The following is a 17,994-nucleotide window of genomic DNA, read 5'->3' as shown; positions in this document are numbered from 1 at the left end:
AAAGACGTTTTAGCGCTGTTTTGGTTCCGTTAGCTGCGCTGCTAACCTGGAAGTCCCGACATTGCAGGTGTAGTTTAGCCTCAGCGTCTCAGACATCATTGCGCAGCTGGTGTGCAGCATCCTTTTAATCACTCATGGATAGATTTAAGATCAAATGTCCGCTGCTGGTATTTTTCCAGCTGCCAGCTTAATAGCTAGCCTTGGATTAAACATCTCCGTTTTATCCAAACGTGTTAGCTTTAAACCCGAGTGACACCAAGGTTACTGATGATGGCTTAATTACGTTTACGTTGTGTGTGTGTTATTTGTCTGGCTTTATTGCTCTTTTGTGTGTGGGTGACTGTCTTGAGACTGATGGTGTGTTTGTGTCGGACTGGAGCAGCTGGATTAACCTTTTTGACTCTCAATAGTAGAGGAGCAGAAATATGATGTAAAGTGAGCACGTGGCTGTACTGCCTGTGAAAACGTTTCTGATCGCGTTTCAGGGGCCACTGTTTGGGTTAATGCCAGAGTTTCACTTCCCACTCGGGAGTTACTCTTAGTAACTCAGTTTCCAAGTCCTTCTGGTTATCAAGCTCACTATCGGTATACCCATGGCTGACCTGGTGGAAAGCATCATGAAGAATCTGCACTTGTAGGAGGAAGTCTTCCTGAACATCTCTCGTGTCCTGGGCAACAGCAGCTTAATAGTTTCCCATGAAGCATGGTTTTTTGAGCCATGACTGCAATTTGTATCCTGATATTTGTGCCACAGTTTTATTTATTCCTTTGTACAACCTCATTACTTCAGGTTTTGGGCCACCATTTAATTTGTAGATTGGTTTATGAGTTTCTGGGTTCATGCCTCTGTTTAAGTACTTACCTCAGGATTTTGGACCACAGATTCATTCGTTCGTTAATTTTTGAGCCACAGCTTTGGTTTGCACCTCAGTTTTTCTTTAGTGGGGATGAGTAAATGATGAGTGGGGATGAATGGTCCTAGTTTTCACTACTCCAGCATGGTTTAACTTTGTGAGTGTGCTGGTCCAAAGTCCTGAACTCTTGAGCTCCCACAGTGAGAGTATCAGGAGGCTCTGTTGTTGCTTTTGAGTAATCTTGTCACCTTGGAGCTAAGGGTCACTGCAATCAATACTAATGCTGATTGGAATGATTGCCTGATTTGCCTCACGTGATTAAACATGTGGTCTCCTCCAGGATGACATTGGCTCTGTTTATGGATCAATAAATGATTTAATGGCGATCAAAAGGATGTAAATAAAATGTCACTTTACAAGGCAGAATCAAACTTCCTGCCCTGTTATTGCTTAACTGAAGTTGTGGTTTTTTTTAACAGTCATTCTTGCTGACTTCTTATATGTGTTGTTCTGCATGATTGTTGTTATTTTTATCATGATTTTGTTGGGTCTCTGTATTGTGTTTTTTGAGTTGTTGTTTAAAGGAAAACTCTCCAGCGCTCTTTGCATAAGATTTGTTCTTGAGTCACATCACTTGCAGAATATCCGGAGTATGATAATGATCTGCACTGAGGGATGAACTCTTCACCTTCTGTTGTCACATGTTTGAGTTTTGTTGTTTTTCCGTCTTTTAATGGAGTGTTGCTCTTACAGACTAATCCAGAAAACTTGAAGCTCACTGCACCACACAGCTTGTTTTGTTGGCAGAGCAAGCATTTTTTAATTATCACTTGATCGTATTCATTTCATTGTGGGAAACCAAAGTTATGATTTCAGATTAAAATTATATTTATTGTGCAGACCTGCTACAGAACAATGCTAAACTGGAAGCTGTCTGTCTGCATACGAACTGTTATCTTTAAATCTAAATTTCATATTTGTTGCAAACCTTTCTTCAGACTGACAGCAGCCATCCTCAGGCTTTCTAGCAGTGATACCTGCAGAGGGAGAGCTGCAGAGATCGCAGGGTGTGCTTGGGTAGATTTATCTCACTGCTTTAGTAACTTATTACAATTTGGACTGTAAATATAAACACACTCAAAGATTTGTTCCTGCAGAACAATTTTTTAAACTTGACAAGTTTAAAAAGGTATTCCCATGTGAAATGGGTCATAAATGATCATTTCAGTAGTATTTTAGCTGTTTGAGATTTAATCCTGGTTCTGATTGTGTCCTTAGATAATCAGCTTTATTTGCTGGAGTAAAATCAAACTTCCTCCTGATTGTTGTGCATGAGCATGAGATCCAAAATGCACCAATCAAAACTGTTCCAGGTTGCTGTTACCCACGAAGTCATTCAAACATGTAAATGTTGCTAAAACCATTAAGCTAAGGCAGACTTCTGCCACACTGAAGCCTCATTGTTTCCTCTGTTTCTAGACACCTCACCATAATGTCGGGGAACAACTTGGTTCTACCCATAGTGCTCTGGGGCCGCACAGCTCCCACACATTGCATCAGCAGTCTGCTGGTGATGGATGACTTTAGCACCATCATCACCGGCTGCCACGATGGACAGATCTGTCTCTGGGACATGACGCCTGAGCTGGAGGTGAGTGTTTGTGCTCCAGCTTTATTCAATCTGCTTCTTCTCCTCCTCTCATCAAACACTCTGCTCCTCTCTTATGTTTCCTGCTCAGATTTGTCCCAGGGCAATGCTGTTTGGTCACACAGCCTCCATCACCTGCCTGTCTAAAGCGAGTGCATGCAGCGACAAACAGTACATCGTCAGTGCATCTGAGAGCGGGTGAGCAATCGTGAAGCGTGCTTCCATGAGACTTCTTTTTGCTAACTTTTATATAACACGTTCATGTGGGTTGTATGTACAGTCGCTGTGTGTACACCTTTCTTTTCTTGTGATTTTTATTTTTTAACTTGTGTCTTAAAGTATTTTCATTTCAGTGCTGAGGCTCAGTTGCGGAAAGATTTGTCAGAATAGTTTTGGGAATAAACTCTGAAGACTGGTATTTAAATTTGAGCCTTTTCATCCTAAATATGTGTCACATCTGCCCTAATTGTTATGCCCGTACAGTGGTTACATGTTACAGACATAAACTGTATAAACGACAGGTTTTGGGACTCTAATGTGGTCCATTTATTTGTCCTATACTGAGACTTTATTACCTTTTGCTTTTTGGTTTATTGGAGCCAGAAGTCCACATATTTGGATGAAAGGGTGGAGTACGAGGCTTTTACAGATGGAACTGGCAGACACGTGCATCTGTTAATAGATCAATAACACACTGATCTGTTAATGACCTGTTAACAGATGGGTGTACTGTGATCCCTATAAAAGATAAAGCTCTCTATAGAGGCAGAAACTGTTCTCTGTAACAGTCTGTAAAGTCCTGTAAACTTGGGTCTTTTAATATGGGAGTCTATAAGCGACTGACTCACTTATGGACATAAAAGGAACTGCACTCTTTGGATTTATTTCTCAGTCTCAGAGGTTGCTGCTTGCCTTTTTTGATTAAATAAGCGTTATAGCTGTCCTAAATGAAGTTGCCGTTGTGTTTCTGCTGTGATGATTTGTTGTAGGAGGTTTAGTTTGGACAGGGTGATGCATAAAATTTAAAAACAATGAAATAAGTCATTACAACATATAAATAATTTTTTTAAAGCATAGCTTCTAAGCCAGCTCTGAGCCAAATTCCAACAAATGCATAAGTGTGAGAAATGTGAAAAAGTCTGAGAGGAAGGCACTGGTAGGGCTGCTCAATTAATCGAATTTTAATCACGATTACGATCTGGGCTTTCAACGATCATTAAAAATGAGGGAGCCGATTATTAGCCCCTCCCTCATTTATCCGCGACACCTTAAAGGCCGGTCCGTGAAAATATTGTCGGGCATAAACGGGTCCGTGGCGCAAAAAAGGTTGGAGACCGCTGATTAAGAGGACCCGAGGGAAGCTCGGAAAGCTAAGCAGAAGTTATTTGGAGAGGAGAGTGACTGCCGTTGGTTGAAAAGAGGTAAAAAAAAAACATCAGTGGTGTTGCACACTATTTTATATTATTTTTTTAAAGTCATTGTTAACCCTTTAAAGCCGGTCAGAGCAGCACGCTCCGTTTTGCGTAACTATTGTTAAATCCCTGTAGAACCTGAACCGTGTAAGCTAGCGCAATAATTTGTTTTGCATATGAAACCGGAGGAGTTGTACTTACATCTGATGCCATCAGCTTGTCCTCGGTCACGGTTTCGTTCCACATATAGCTTTGCAAAAATTGCATAAAAAGCGCTTGCAGGAACAAAAGCATAATATTCCAGAAACACGCTTTGCCGATCTGATCAGCTGTTCGTAACACTTCCCACAGTGAAGCAGACGTCAGCGCGAACTATCACATGTCCGCCATTTCCTGCCCGAAACCGGAAGTGACGTCATTTTCGCGAAAAATGTAGTTTTTTACTTGTAGGCCTTAAAAGCCTATACTGGTCATGTTTGACTTTTCTGAATAGTTGCTGGGATGCTTAGAAGTCGAATTGCACTGCTGGAAATAGTTTATTTTGATGCACCTGCTGTTTTCTTTGCAAATTTGCATCATAGGATTGTTTTTTCATTTTTTCTGCAGTATATAAAAATTGGTGTATTTCAAAAAGAAAACTATGAAGACACTCAAAATAAATTTCCTGTTGTTGTAAACAATTTTTTGCAACTTTTTTGTATTTAAAGTTTCGAGGGATAAACCTCTTAAATTTCTCCAAGTAGAAATATATGTTAAAAAAAACCAAACGATTTTCAATTTTTTTGTAGTTTATTGCACTTTTTTGCAATTAATGTAGTTGCTATGGACTTAATGCATACATATTATTAAAATATGGGCTATAACAGTTGTATAGCAACTTGAAATGCTCCCACAAGTGGCACTACAGCATGTAAAAAAATAATATAAGCTCTGGCGGACTTGGTTCTATAGTAGGTCTTAAAGGGTTAAATAAATATCGTCAAATAATCGAGATCTCAATTTCAGTGAAAATAATCATGATTATCATTTTTGCCATAATCGAGCAGCCCTAGGCACTGGTGCAGGACAGCACATCAGTGGTAAATGTGTATTAGACTGCCTGACTTCACGTCCAGTCATTTTCAGAGCTGGATGTTTTTGAGATGAGGCATTGTTGGTGTACGAAAGGGACCATCTCATGTACTGCAACCACTGTGGTTTTCTAAAAGAATGCAGTCCATTTTACTACAACCATAATTAGCTTAAAACAGATTAGGCTTCTGTGTATGAGGAAGCTCTTCAAAGTACATTAATGTGTGACAGCAGCTTTTTGACCTTACAGGGAGATGTGTCTGTGGGACGTGAACGATGGACGCTGTATTGAGTTCACAAAGCTGGCATGCGCTCACATTGGCATACAGGTAACACACACACACACACACACACACACACACACACACACACACACACACACACACACACACACACACATGCAGTGAATGATCATCAGACATCAAGATGTTAAACAGTACATTTGCATAGCACTGATTCAGCCTCGCCTTATTTATTCAACCCAAATACAGTCTGATTGGTTAATTATGTCAGGTGTTTTCTACTTGGCTTCTTTTTTTATGGTAATAATAATAATAATAGATTGCATTTATATAGCGCTTTTTTTAGGCACCCAAAGCGGTTTTACAATGCCACTATTCATTCACACACTGGTGGAGGCAGCTACAGTTGTAGCCACAGCTGCCCTGGGGCAGACTGACAGAAGCGAGGCTGCCATATCGCGCCATCGGCCCCTCTGGCCAACACCAGCAGGCGGTAGGTGAAGCGTCTTGCCCAAGGACACAACGACCAGGACAGAGAGAGCTGGGGGATCGAACCGGCAATCTTCCGGTTACAGATGAGCTTCCCAATACTATTGTAAACTAGTGTTTACTGTAGGGTTTTCATAATGAGAGCATACAAAGGGAATGGTTGTGCTCTTTCCCTAAGCTTTAAGGTGTATTTCCCTTTTCCCTGAAAAAAGGGGAAAAAAGCTCAGGTGGGGAAAAAAAAGGTGAAAAGTATTTAACCAGCACACAAAAGCCTAATGTTACCTTCAGGAAAAAGTAGAGACCAAAATTAAACCACAAGGTGATTGAAAAGACCTTTAATCCAGATCATTTCATCTTCACTCCCCTCCTTCTCTGCCTCCTCTTCAGTACTACCAGTTCACCATCGGCACTCAGAGGGAGGGGCGTCTCCTCTGTAATGGCCACTACCCAGAAATCTTGGTGGTGGATGCCACCAGCCTGGAGGTCCTGTACTCGCTGGTGTCTAAAATCTCTCCTGACTGGATTAGCTCTATGAGCATCATCCGATCCCACCGCACACAAGGTGAGAGTTTCCCTCAGGTTCACTGCTTTGAATGTTAGCTTGCAGACTGCCCTGCACAAAACATCATCGCTGTGGACTTCTTCATGTTTGTACTTGTGAATAAGCTATGTTCTGTCTCTGTGCAGAGGACACGGTTGTGGCGGTGTCAGTGACGGGCATCCTGAAGGTCTGGATCATAACACCTGAGGTCAGCAGAATGCAGGTACACCTCCATACAGGTGTTTATTAAAACGCGCATCAGGCTTCAGTTACACCATCGTAAATGAAGCTGTAAATAAAGTAAAGAAGAAAACACAGACCTCCCCAGTCCTACTTAGATTAGAATATCATAGACTGTATACAAAAGATAGATGTGGCCAGCTTGATGTCACCCACTGGTTTCTGGACAGCTTTAAAAAGGTACCAGCATTTAGTGGAGGTCAGGCCTAACAAGTTTACTAGAGTCTGTTTCAGCATACCTGTCGCACCCCTAATTTTAAAGTATTATAATCTGATGGAGGAGTGTCAATAGTCTAAACATGTTTATTTCTGATATAAAGTTGGACATTTAAACATGAGTCTGTGGAGAGTCGCTCACTTTTGGAGCCAGCCTCAAGTGGACGTTAGAGGAACTATAACTTTTGGCACTTCAGCCCAGGAGGTTGTTTAAAAATCAAGGAAAAAAATACTTCTTTTCTGTGTCTCCAGCATCGATGCATGGCTCTGCTCAGGATCTAACTTGTAATTTCTTTTTCTGTTTTTTCAGGACTTGGACCCTGTGTTTGAAGAGGAGTCCAAACCGATCTACTGTCAGGGCTGCCAGAGCATCTCCTTCTGCACCTTCACTCAGAGCAGCCTGCTGGTCGTGTGCTCCAAATACTGGAGGGTAAGAACCTGCACGAACCACTCGGGGGTTGTTTTTGCTGGCATGATGGTCACAGTGGTGATTGATCTTGATGAAATGCTCCTGTGTCTGGTTAACTATTTTAAACTGATCAAAATAGATTGAACAAAGTTGGTAGAGTGAAAGAAAGGTTATCATGTAATACCATTTAAGCCAGTCACATGAAGCCTGTACTATGTAGGAGGTAACTCGAGGGTTACCCTTGGGTTTTCTATACTATGAAGATGGTTTACTTCTTACTGGGTAAATCATTATGGTATGCTCCACCTGCTGTTGGAGCAGTGCAGTGTACCTGTTGTACAGAGAAATGAGTTTTATATGTGCAGCTTTTTAAGTCATACCCTACTAAAGCCAATGATTTAACCAAACTTTGTGTCAACTGCGCATGTATTAAGGTGGTGATTTAGGAAATGTATAAAATGTTGTCATACTTGATTATAATCTGCTGGTAAACCTCTTTTATTCCGCTGGAAGTGCATCCAAAAGAAACCAGGAAAAACTCTGTACTGTGGTCCCTCATTTATCTCAGGTGTTACATTCTAAAAGTAACCCGCGATAGGTGAAATCCGAGAAGTATCCAGCTTTATTACAATTATTATAGACGTTTTAAGGCTGTAGAACCCCTCACTACACACTTTATACACTTTTCTCAGACAGACATGAACATTTTCACACTTTTCTCTCCTGTTTAAACACTCTCAAAGTTCAAACCTTCGTAGAAAAATAAGTCATGTACGGTATTATAGAGGAAACAAGAAGAATGAGTTGATTAAAGCTTGACTCACTTTGCTGTTTTGTTTCGCTTAATGCGCCTTATAATCCAAAAAACACGGTAACCTCTACCTTCCTTTAGCATGTCCAGAATTCCAACTTTTTGTGCGATGGTTAGCAACATTTTGTCGACATTGTTGTGTTTGTTGGGGAGAAAACATGCATACAACATACAAACATGCAGTACAGCACTTCACTCACACTGCTAGCGATCGCAGATTTATGTAAATTTGACAAGCTGAACACATTCTGTACTGGACAGGAGACACGGCATGGAGGAGATTGACTATGGTCTACAGCCGATCTGGACGCAGCACACAATGCGCTGTTACCCCCCCCCAAGAAAGAAAACAAAAACAAAGAAACAGCCATAAGATTTGCACACAAAAAATCCGCGAAACAGTGAGGCCGCGAAAGGTGAACCGCATTATAACGAGGGACCACTGTATTTGAGTCACACGTTACACTTATGAGACTTTGACTGGTGTTTCTCTGTTTGAAATGTGTGAAATTAACACCCTGATTAAGGCTTGTGTGTTCAGAGTATTAAAAACTGCTCATCCACTGAGCTAAACATACACTGAGGATTTTGATGATTTTCTAGCCCTGCTACCACAGAGGAGTGCTGATGGTTCTCTACAATATCATCACACAGCAGTCTGAAGTCTTGGCCTGGACAGATGGTTATGTTAATGAATTTTTGTCTGTTTCAGGTGTTTGATGCGGGCGATTACTCCCTGCTCTGCTCGGTGTCCAACGACAACGACCAGTCCTGGACGGGAGGTGAGTTCATCGCCGCGGACAAAGTCATCATCTGGACCGAGGATGGTTGCAGCTACATCTACAAGCTGCCAGCCAGGTAAGCCTGCCGCTCATCTGTCATCACTGCAGGAAAAAGACAGGTTCATCGTCATGACAATTTAACCTAAACATGTCTTTGTGTTTCTTAGCTGCCTGCCTGCTAGTGAGCATTTCCGCAGTGATGTTGGGAAAACCAAAGAAGGTTCGATCCCTCCGCTGGTGTACAGCATCGCTGACCGCTCAGACAAACAGGTGAGTCCTCCATCCGCCTCAGATTGCATGTGCAGGGAGGAAGACGGGAGATTCAATGATTTCATACCAAGTAAATACAGGGCTAGTGTTGCAGATATAGCTACTGATACCGATGCTTTGAACTTATAAGGCAGCCTCTGTTCTTTAAATGGTTTATAGGCTATAAATAGAATAGACTTGACGGGGGCGTCATTTGATTAGTTTAAAAAACTTTGAGAAGTGATTGAATGAGATCCTAAACACAGTTTGAGAATAACACAGGTAAAACAACATTATTATTATTATTATTATTATTATTATTATTATTAAGACATGTTTAAGCTAAAAACTTTATACTGCATTTCAGCATTGAGCCTCCATCAGGAAATGTATTTTCACAACTAAAAGTTATGAACTCCAGTTATTCACATTAACTTTCAGTAGTCGGTAAGTCAGCAAACCTGTAACCTTATTGTGCAGCAAACCAGCAGGCCTGTCCTGCTTTTAGCTATGTAAAGCCAACCTAACGTGGTACTAGCTGTCTACTCTGCAATAATATTGATAAATGTGGTTCTTGAAGTCTTCAGGCTGCTTTGTCTTGTCTATATGATTTATTCTATGTGAGGTTCACTTCATGCACCTGGATTAGTACACCTGGTCGTGTATTCAAGATTACAAAAAAGCCAGCAGAGATCAGGTCCAACAACAGTTGCAGATATGACCTGTTGTTCCAGGCGGTAGCTCATGCCTGTTTACACTTTATTCCTTTAAAGCTTTTAATTTGAAACCGCTGCGGGAAATGTAAATGAAAGGTCTCATCTTGATCCGTGTGCATGAACCTGACTCTGTGTTCTGTTCCTTTCTGGTTTAATTTCCTCAGTTTTTTTTCATGTGTGTATTTATAATTTGTCGTCTTGTTGGTATTAATGTGTTGTCTGTGCCTTTTTTGTTACTTTTGCTGTTTCTACCTTATGCTCCCTCCCTCGCTCCTCTCAGAGGGAAGGAGAGGGAGGTGAGGAGGAAGAGATGGTTTTGGAGGTGAAGTGCTTCCCTCCCAGCGGGTACGACTTGGAGCTCTACATCCCAGAGCCGTTATTCCACCACCGGCCTCTAGAGGCACCTGTAAGCCCAAGAAAAATACATGGTGAAAGCGAAGGCAGGAAGAAGAAGGTTTCACTGTCATGGCTAAGCTGCAAAAGCTACAAGAGGCAGAATAAGAGTTTTTAGAATTGTATTCCTTACTTTGGAGAAGCCAGAGCTGAAAAATGCTCGATTAATCTTTCTTTCGAGCTAATTTGTGATATAAATTATTCTTAGGGTCCAGGTGGGGTCAAAAAGATATTATTTTGAAATGCTTGGAGCATTTACAAACTGACTTTGGGACTTTGCAGCTCATCCAGAAAGTGACAACCAGGTGAGAAGAGCGAACTGTGAGAACAGCAGTGAAAGTGTTGATGTCAGCTCAGTGGCTCACATTCTTCAGCTCACACTTTTCAGCCGTAAAAACACACCATCCCATGTCATCAGGGGGTGCAAAAGTCCTTTAAACACTAGGTAAAGACCCAACACTATTAGAGGGAAAACCTTAACAATCAGAACATCTGCTATGACCAAACACTTGGCAACAGTGGAGAGGAAGAACTGCTTTTTCTTCCAGGATCATGGAGGTGCAGGTCTCCGATTGCTGTAGCCATTTCCGGGTTCAAATGTGCCTTCAGTTCTTAAAAGAAAGCAAACACTTAGGCACCACTAAGACAAATGCTTTTGATTGGTTAGTGAAGTTTGGCTTGTTGACATAGTGATGTGGTGCGTGGCGGGCAGATGTTTCCAAAAAAACCCAGATGATCCTGATGTGCCATTTTACTTGGGGAAAATCTAGGAAACACTTTTAAATCTGCAGTCTGAGAGTGACTGAGAGTGTTGGGATACTGTGGGTCTATACGAGGCCTGTAAGATGTAATGGGACCTGATCATTCAGGACTTTGTTTATCAGAAGAATATACTGAATTTTATATTTTATATATTTGAAAGCGTAGACTAATTCCTGATGTCAGTGAAGCTGTGGCTTAGGTTGTACATAAAATGGCAGTGGTCCAAGAATGAGTCCTTGAGGAACGCCATCATAATAGAAAATGCTAGAAATATGGTAATATCTGTAAGTTTGCTAGGAAAACAAACCACTGACGGCTGCTGTTTTGCTTGTAAGAGGTAATTAGTTGTTTTGAGAGTGAGCTGCTGAGTTGATGACTATTTGAGTGAACTGCCTGTTTTTGTTTGCTCCGCTCTTTGTTTTCCTTCCTGCCTAACCAACTGATGGACTGAACTCACTCTGGTTCACCTGGTTTCACGCTCTCCTCCCACTAAAGCAAAACTTGTCCTCCAAAAGCACCATCACCCTCCTCATCTGTCTTCATGCTGATGAAGATGCATGCAAAGTCCCCCAAGCTGCTTTCTAAGCAAATAATGACCCGCTGAGTCCCGGAGGTCATAACAAACCAAAGGCGCACAATGGGTCAGCCACAGTCAAATAGCCAAAAACTCTACGTTATTTGTGAGGTGTTGATAAATAATAAAAAAAAGATATTTAGCTTTCATGGGAACAGCTTTTTTCCCCTGTTAGGGAAGCTACAGAGTGGTTGCTATAATTACCAATGTCCTTTATTTGACAAATGTCTTTGTTTTCTTTTATATGTCTACATTTTCGATAACACAGCAAAAAGGTGGTTATTATCTTGGCATAATGGAAAAGATGGCCATGGTCCACATCAAATGCGAAACATTTCATTGAAGTGAATACCAATTTTTGGTACTTTTACAATAATGCTTTTTAAAAAATGTGACACATAATTGTAATATGGTGCACAGAACTCGCAAACATAACCAAAGCCAGCGTGAGCTCCAGCGCTAGGGCCGACTTCCTATGATCACCACCAGCTAAATAAATAATCCAAATATAAAATGTAATTTTATATTCATCTGGTGTGACATAATATTTAATGTGATGTAATAATAAGTTATTTACTGTAAATAATATTGTGTTGCTCAGGTGACATTTGTCAGGTCAGCCACAATGAAAAGTGTCATTCTGAAAGAATGAAGTTGATCTAGAACGAGAGATTTTCTAAACTAAAATCAGATTTTTGATTTTCATGGCCAAATTTCCAAAGCTTTTTTTTTTTTTTTTTTCCATCATCCTTGGTCTAAAATTCTCTTTCCTGGTTGGCCTTTAATTTAGAATTTACAAATAAATTTTTTTAGTAGTGGCATTAATTCTGTACAGTTTTGCTCACTTTTTCTTTTTGCATTAAATATTAAAATAGGTTAAAAGAAATTCAGGTTACACGTCACAGAACTCTGAATATTGTGTTTCTAGTTATCCAGATGAATGAGGTGCAGTGGGTGGGTGTCCCGTCTCTGTTTTTCTTGCTTCCTCTCTGGTGGTTTTTGCTGAAAACTTAAACTCTCCTTGCTGTTTAATTGTTTGCATCTTTAGTGAAAGATGTGGTTTGGTTTGTGTGTGTTTGTGTGATATTTGGTGGCACTTTGCATACCCTCACTGCTCGTCCACAGCGCTCAGATGAGCTGAACTAACTGATCGTTCTTCACCCCCTCAGCCATTACGCAGTGACGCTACGCCCGCAGGTTCACCGGCTTTCATCATCGCAACCCCCCCCACACGCCTGCCAGCACCCCAAACTGCACTCTGAGAATTGTTCTCGCACTGCTCGTCACATTAATTAGTTTTCACTCTTTATTACTTCATGTATTCATAATAGATGTAAGTCAGCCCAGTTTTGGTTAGCGGTGGATTGCTTGTGTTTTTTAGGCAGTAAAAGCTCTGCTGCCCTCCTCCCATCTCCACCATTTTCAGTAACCTTTGGATTTTTTTTTTTTTTTTTAAATAGTATGAAATGCTAAAGTGTGATTCTAGTTGCGTTTATTCTCTCCCGGAGAGGTCAGTTTTATCCTGATGTCCAGAATTATTGAGCCAAGGAACAGAATCTGCTCAGATTTTTGGTGATACTCAACCAAACTGATGTCATCTTTTACTCTGCTCTACAAATTTTTACTTCAGAGCCTTGTATCAGGCTCTCATATAACCAAGAGATGGCGCTGAGACAGCCATCCATGAGTTCGGCTTATTTCATCCCAGAGTTAGAAAATAAAAAACAAAACAAAAAAACAGTGGTTGGAGCGCTTGTAGATCAGAGATGTGTGGTTCTGCTTTTCTGCAGTTTGCTGTGTGTTGTTGTTGTTGTTTGAAGACAACCTGAGAGCAAAACCAACCATTTCAGCTTCACTTGGCTCTTAAATTTAAGCTCAGCTTACAAATTCAGCATATTCCAGTATTGGTGGAAGTGTTCTGGCCAATTGGAGAGCCTTTAAAGATGTTTTCCAGCTGTCACCGGGGAGCTTTGAGGCATCACATCTTGTTGGTGTTGACATGTATTTTTTCCTGCCTTCCTCCAGCTCCTCATCTGCCCTCCTGTGACCCGCTTCTTCTTCAGCCGGAGGGAGCCCTTCCATAAGCTGCTGATCCAGGGTGACTCGGCGGGCAGAATGACCCTGTGGAGCATCCCGGACACCTCGCCTCTGCAGCCACAGTCCACCTCCACAGGTAAGGAAGGGGGGAAGATGGTGAGGTTTCTCTGGTAAAAGTCTTTTCATAAAACTTTGCTGTTTTTCTTGAACTTCAAACCTCAGCATGACGTTACGATGATCTCTCTCTTTTTTTTTTTTTTTTTTTTTTTTTTTTAGCTTTAAAGCAGCCCATTGTTAACGAGTTGGTACTAACGGAGGTTGTTTTTAGTCTGTTGGTCCAAAAATACAAACAAACAGAAAAACTTGATTCATAGAGTTTCTTTTCTTAAGAAAAATGTGGAAGAGAAAAAAGAAAAGCAGCATAGGTCCCCTTTACAAGATGCCTGATTGCATTGTTCAACTTTCTGGAGAGCTTATTCTTCATCCTCAAGTCCTTCAGAAGGCTGATCTCTAAACGAGTCCTTTGTCTGTTTGTATCACTGCAGAGCTGCAGGTGTCATTCACCATCAGCCTGCAGGAGGCATTTGATAAGCTGACCCCAGTGTCCTCGGGGATCATTGACCAGCTCAGCGTCCTGCCAGGCAAAGACGAACCCATTAAGGTCTGAACACAGAAAAGTTCTCATTAAATTATAAAAGAAGTTGTTTTAAAGATTCAAAATATTCTCACAGAGTTGAAAACTTTCAAAAATGAAAACAAACGTGTGTGTGTGGGTGTGTGGGGAACGTCCTTTTATTGTGTCCATCAACACGACCCCAAAATAACCTCTTTTGTGAGCACGTGTGCGATAGGGTTTACACAGTGGGGAAACTCTAAGAGAGTGTGTGTGCTTCACCTCAGGTGACGGCCAGCGTCTACATCCCCTCTCAGGGGCGCCTGGTGTGCGGGAGAGAAGACGGCAGCATCATCCTCGTTCCCGCCACTCAGACGGCCATCGTCCAGCTGCTGCAGGGCGAGCACATGCTCAGGAGAGGTGAGACAAACAAACTATACAGACACACTAACAAATCCAGGGAAGTTTTGTTTCAATTTGACTCCTTTTACATCAGTTAAGATTCATTTTCATGCCTATTTCTAGTTTTAGTTGACTTTAAAAACCTTTGACCTTTGTGTCGGTCTGTTCTGCAGGCTGGCCGCCTCACCGCACCCTACGAGGCCACCGCAACAAGGTGACCTGCGTCCTGTACCCATACCAGGTCTCGCCACGCTACGACCAGCGCTCGCTGGTGTCTGGGGGAGTGGACTTCTCCGTCATTGTCTGGGACATTTTCACCGGGGAGATGAAGCACATCTTCTGTGTCCACGGAGGGGAGATCACGCAGCTCATCGTTCCGCCAGAAAACTGCAGCGTAAGACCGCCACCGCACGGGTCTATGTCTGCTTTCAGGCTTTGTTCTGCCGTCTCTGCAACACTGTTTGACATTAGATTTAAATGTTACGAGGTTACAGTCGTCATCGTTACTGTGGAAATAAGTTGAGACCTTTGTGCTGTTGTGGTTTCAGAAGCCCACCTGAAACTACACAGAGAGGACTTCGTATTGTTTACATGACATTAAAATAAATGGTTAGAGATGTTTTGCTTCCATGGAAATCACAGTAATGCTGTTGAGTACAATGGCTGAGCTGTTACACACACAAGCTTTAATGAAGACATCAGATGGGCTTCTTCTCATTCTTTTAATAGTAAAGGGTACCTATTGTAACTGTTGCTCATTTCTTGTCACATATGTCCTGTTCCAATTTGGTTCTTCATATTAAAGTAAACTGTGAGGCGGACGCTCAGGCTTCAGGATGCTCTAATCAGTTTCACATAGTTTGTTTCTACTCTTGGCTCTACTTGATGTCATAGAGAGCAGATATCTTTTTTTAACCAGTGATATCTGACTCCAGAGATCAGAAGACCTTTGCAGCAGTGCAGTCACTAATGACTAAAAAGGGTCATTCCATTTAAATTGAATCAAATCTGACATCTTGAGTGGTTTTAAATGCTTCGAAATCCTTGAAAATAAAATAATGTTAAACGATTCAGAGGCCGTATTGAGTTTCTACTCTGACTTATTGTCTGCTGACCTCTCGGTGACCTGCAAGCACTTCTTCAGATTCTATGCCTCACCTTGCTGCTGTGTTTCCTCTGCAGACTCGGGTGCAGCACTGCGTCTGCTCGGTGGCCAGTGACCACTCTGTCGGCCTGCTCAGTCTCCGGGAGAGGAAGTGCATCATGCTCGCGTCGCGGCACCTTTTCCCCATCCAAGTCATCAAGTGGCGCCCGGCAGACGACTACCTGGTGGTGGGCTGCTCTGACGGCTCTGTGTACGTCTGGCAGATGGACACAGGTAAGAACCAGAGGACCAGGAAGGAGGTGTTTTCACTGTACTAGAACATGGAAACCTTATGACTGTTAAGATACCGATCATAATATTCTATATTAGCCTGTTTGTTAGCTCAAAGGAAAACCTTTGCGAGCTGCTACCAAGGCTGAAAGGTTCAGGCTTGCAGTTTCCTCCTACTTCTAATCTTAATGCTAAGCATGCATTAAGGGGGGTGGGGGTGGGCGTGCTCTCTGCACACTGGCTTCAAAACAGTTAGTCCTCATACACTGATCAAATAATTAATACAAGCACTTTTCCTAAGATTCACATCCATATTCCAATAAACATGTCAGATAGCAGCTTGGAGCTCAGTATATTGGATAGGGATACTTTACCATGCAGACTAAAGAGTCAAACACAACCAACATTATAATAATAATGGATTGCATTTATATAGCGCTTTACAATTCCACTATTCATTCATTCACTCACTGGTGGAGGCAGCTACAGTGGTAGCCACAGCTGCCCTGGGGCAGACTGACAGAAGCGAGGCTGCCATATCGCGCCATCGGCCCCTCTGGCCAACACCAGTAGGCGGTAGGTGAAGCGTCTTGCCCAAGGACACAACGACTGAGACTGTCCGAGCCGGGGCTCGAACCGGCAACCTTCCAGTTACAAGACGAACTGCCAACTCTTTGAGCCACGATCGCCCCTAACCTTCTGATTAGTAGATAGCTGGTCAGCCTCCTGAACTACAGCCACCTAATAATCCCCCAAAACTCGTATTTGTGCCTGATGAACAGGTTTGCTTGTGTTGGCTGAACAATAACTTGGCTCTCGTCCAACAATAGCTCCAAAAAGTCAACATGGCAGCTACATCCTTTGTTTTTTTGTTTTCCCAGTTAACCTAATTTGAGCTCTGTGCTTAACAATATCCATCTTATCATCCTGACATGAAGAAACGAAGTGAACATCTTCCTCTGTACCTGCTAGCTCATGTGCAGTCTGCACCATGTGGCACAGCATAGAGGTAGCATTAACTTGAATGATGACTGGGTACTGGAACAGAGTGTGTGTGTGTGTGTGTGTGTGTGTGTGTGTGTGTGTGTGTGTGTGTGTGTGTGTGTGTGTGTGTGTGTGTGTGTGTGTGTGTGTGTGTGTGTGTGTGACCTGAATGAGCTGTAGTGCTGGGAAATTGCAGGGTATCTAAGTGTGAAATTAAGGAAGGTGTGTGTGTACTCAGGCGTTAGACATGTAATGGGGCCATGGCTCATGGGCCTTCATCACTCACACACACCTATACACACTCAGGTATAATGGTGCCACTTCTCCTCTCACTCAATACCAGAGCCAATACTGATGTCAGCTCTGTCTGCAGCTAATGATGTCTCTCTAAAGCCCGTCTCTTTCTATAAAGGTGGAGAATTGTTACACTGGAGAAGATCGTCTGTGACCTGAATCATATTCAAGAGACTATAGATAATGATTGTGAGTCTGAGATGGTGTGAGAGAGATTGGAAGATTGATATAAATAAAAGGAGAGTGCAAGGGCAAGAGGAGGGAGACTGATGGAAACAGAAGGCGAGTCTGTGTGATGAGAATGAAGAGAGAGAGTGAGAGAGAGAGAGGCTGAGATAAAACCATCGATGTGTCAGTTCATCCTGACGATGTCGTACAGGGTCGAGGTCAGAGCTCAGTGCAGTTCTGAGGCCCTGAGAACACAACGCACAACCCCACCTACTGTTCTGTCAAAGTTGAATCAAAACCATTGAGCTTCCCACAAACAAAGTGTGTTGGAAACCCTTAAAGTTTAGGGTTGAGTTGAAGATTTCAGAGATCACTATTGGAGCTCTTCATGGTCAAATTTCTACTTGGTATTAATGAACTGCTTCATCCATCATATGTAGCTCCTGGGTCTCTGAGCTCAGGGAAATGTTGGCTGTAGCTGGGTCCAATTTGCAGAAGTCTCTTTTTAAAAAGAAGCTTAAGACCCACCTGTGCAGGATTGCTTTAGTTTTATCCAGTGTGAAGCGTATTTTCTGTTTATTCAGATGAAATCACCTTTTAGAGTGCAAGTAGTTCAATTAATTGATTGGGTGGTCAACAGATGACAGGCTTTTTTTTTTTAAACATACTTTTAATACAATCTTGTATTGAAGGAAATTACACTGGACATTTT

General features: G+C 42.1%; 1 protein-coding gene across 4 annotated transcripts in view; it reads left to right on the top strand.

Annotated features, from left to right (window-relative positions):
• wdr7 (WD repeat domain 7) overlaps positions 1-17,994 on the top strand; it is a 100,912-nt gene that overhangs the window by 193 nt on the left and 82,725 nt on the right. For 2 of the 4 annotated variants that reach the window (XM_080303619.1, XM_080303621.1), the window contains exons 2-15: positions 2,334-2,505; positions 2,594-2,700; positions 5,236-5,314; positions 6,104-6,278; positions 6,404-6,480; positions 7,024-7,143; positions 8,646-8,791; positions 8,883-8,985; positions 9,961-10,086; positions 13,435-13,582; positions 13,992-14,107; positions 14,347-14,479; positions 14,635-14,855; positions 15,644-15,839. In XM_080303619.1, coding sequence (XP_080159745.1) covers positions 2,347-2,505; positions 2,594-2,700; positions 5,236-5,314; positions 6,104-6,278; positions 6,404-6,480; positions 7,024-7,143; positions 8,646-8,791; positions 8,883-8,985; positions 9,961-10,086; positions 13,435-13,582; positions 13,992-14,107; positions 14,347-14,479; positions 14,635-14,855; positions 15,644-15,839 — 1,906 coding nt within the window. In that variant the 5' untranslated portion in view covers positions 2,334-2,346. The remainder of the gene's footprint in view (positions 1-2,333; positions 2,506-2,593; positions 2,701-5,235; positions 5,315-6,103; positions 6,279-6,403; positions 6,481-7,023; positions 7,144-8,645; positions 8,792-8,882; positions 8,986-9,960; positions 10,087-13,434; positions 13,583-13,991; positions 14,108-14,346; positions 14,480-14,634; positions 14,856-15,643; positions 15,840-17,994) is intronic. The other 2 variants (XM_080303620.1, XM_026174507.2) reach the window with 2 other exon arrangements.

Source organism: Astatotilapia calliptera, chromosome 7 (genome assembly GCF_964374335.1).
Source record: "Astatotilapia calliptera chromosome 7, fAstCal68.1, whole genome shotgun sequence".
NCBI lineage: Eukaryota > Metazoa > Chordata > Actinopteri > Cichliformes > Cichlidae > Astatotilapia > Astatotilapia calliptera.
This window is presented reverse-complemented; position numbering and strand designations above follow the sequence as displayed.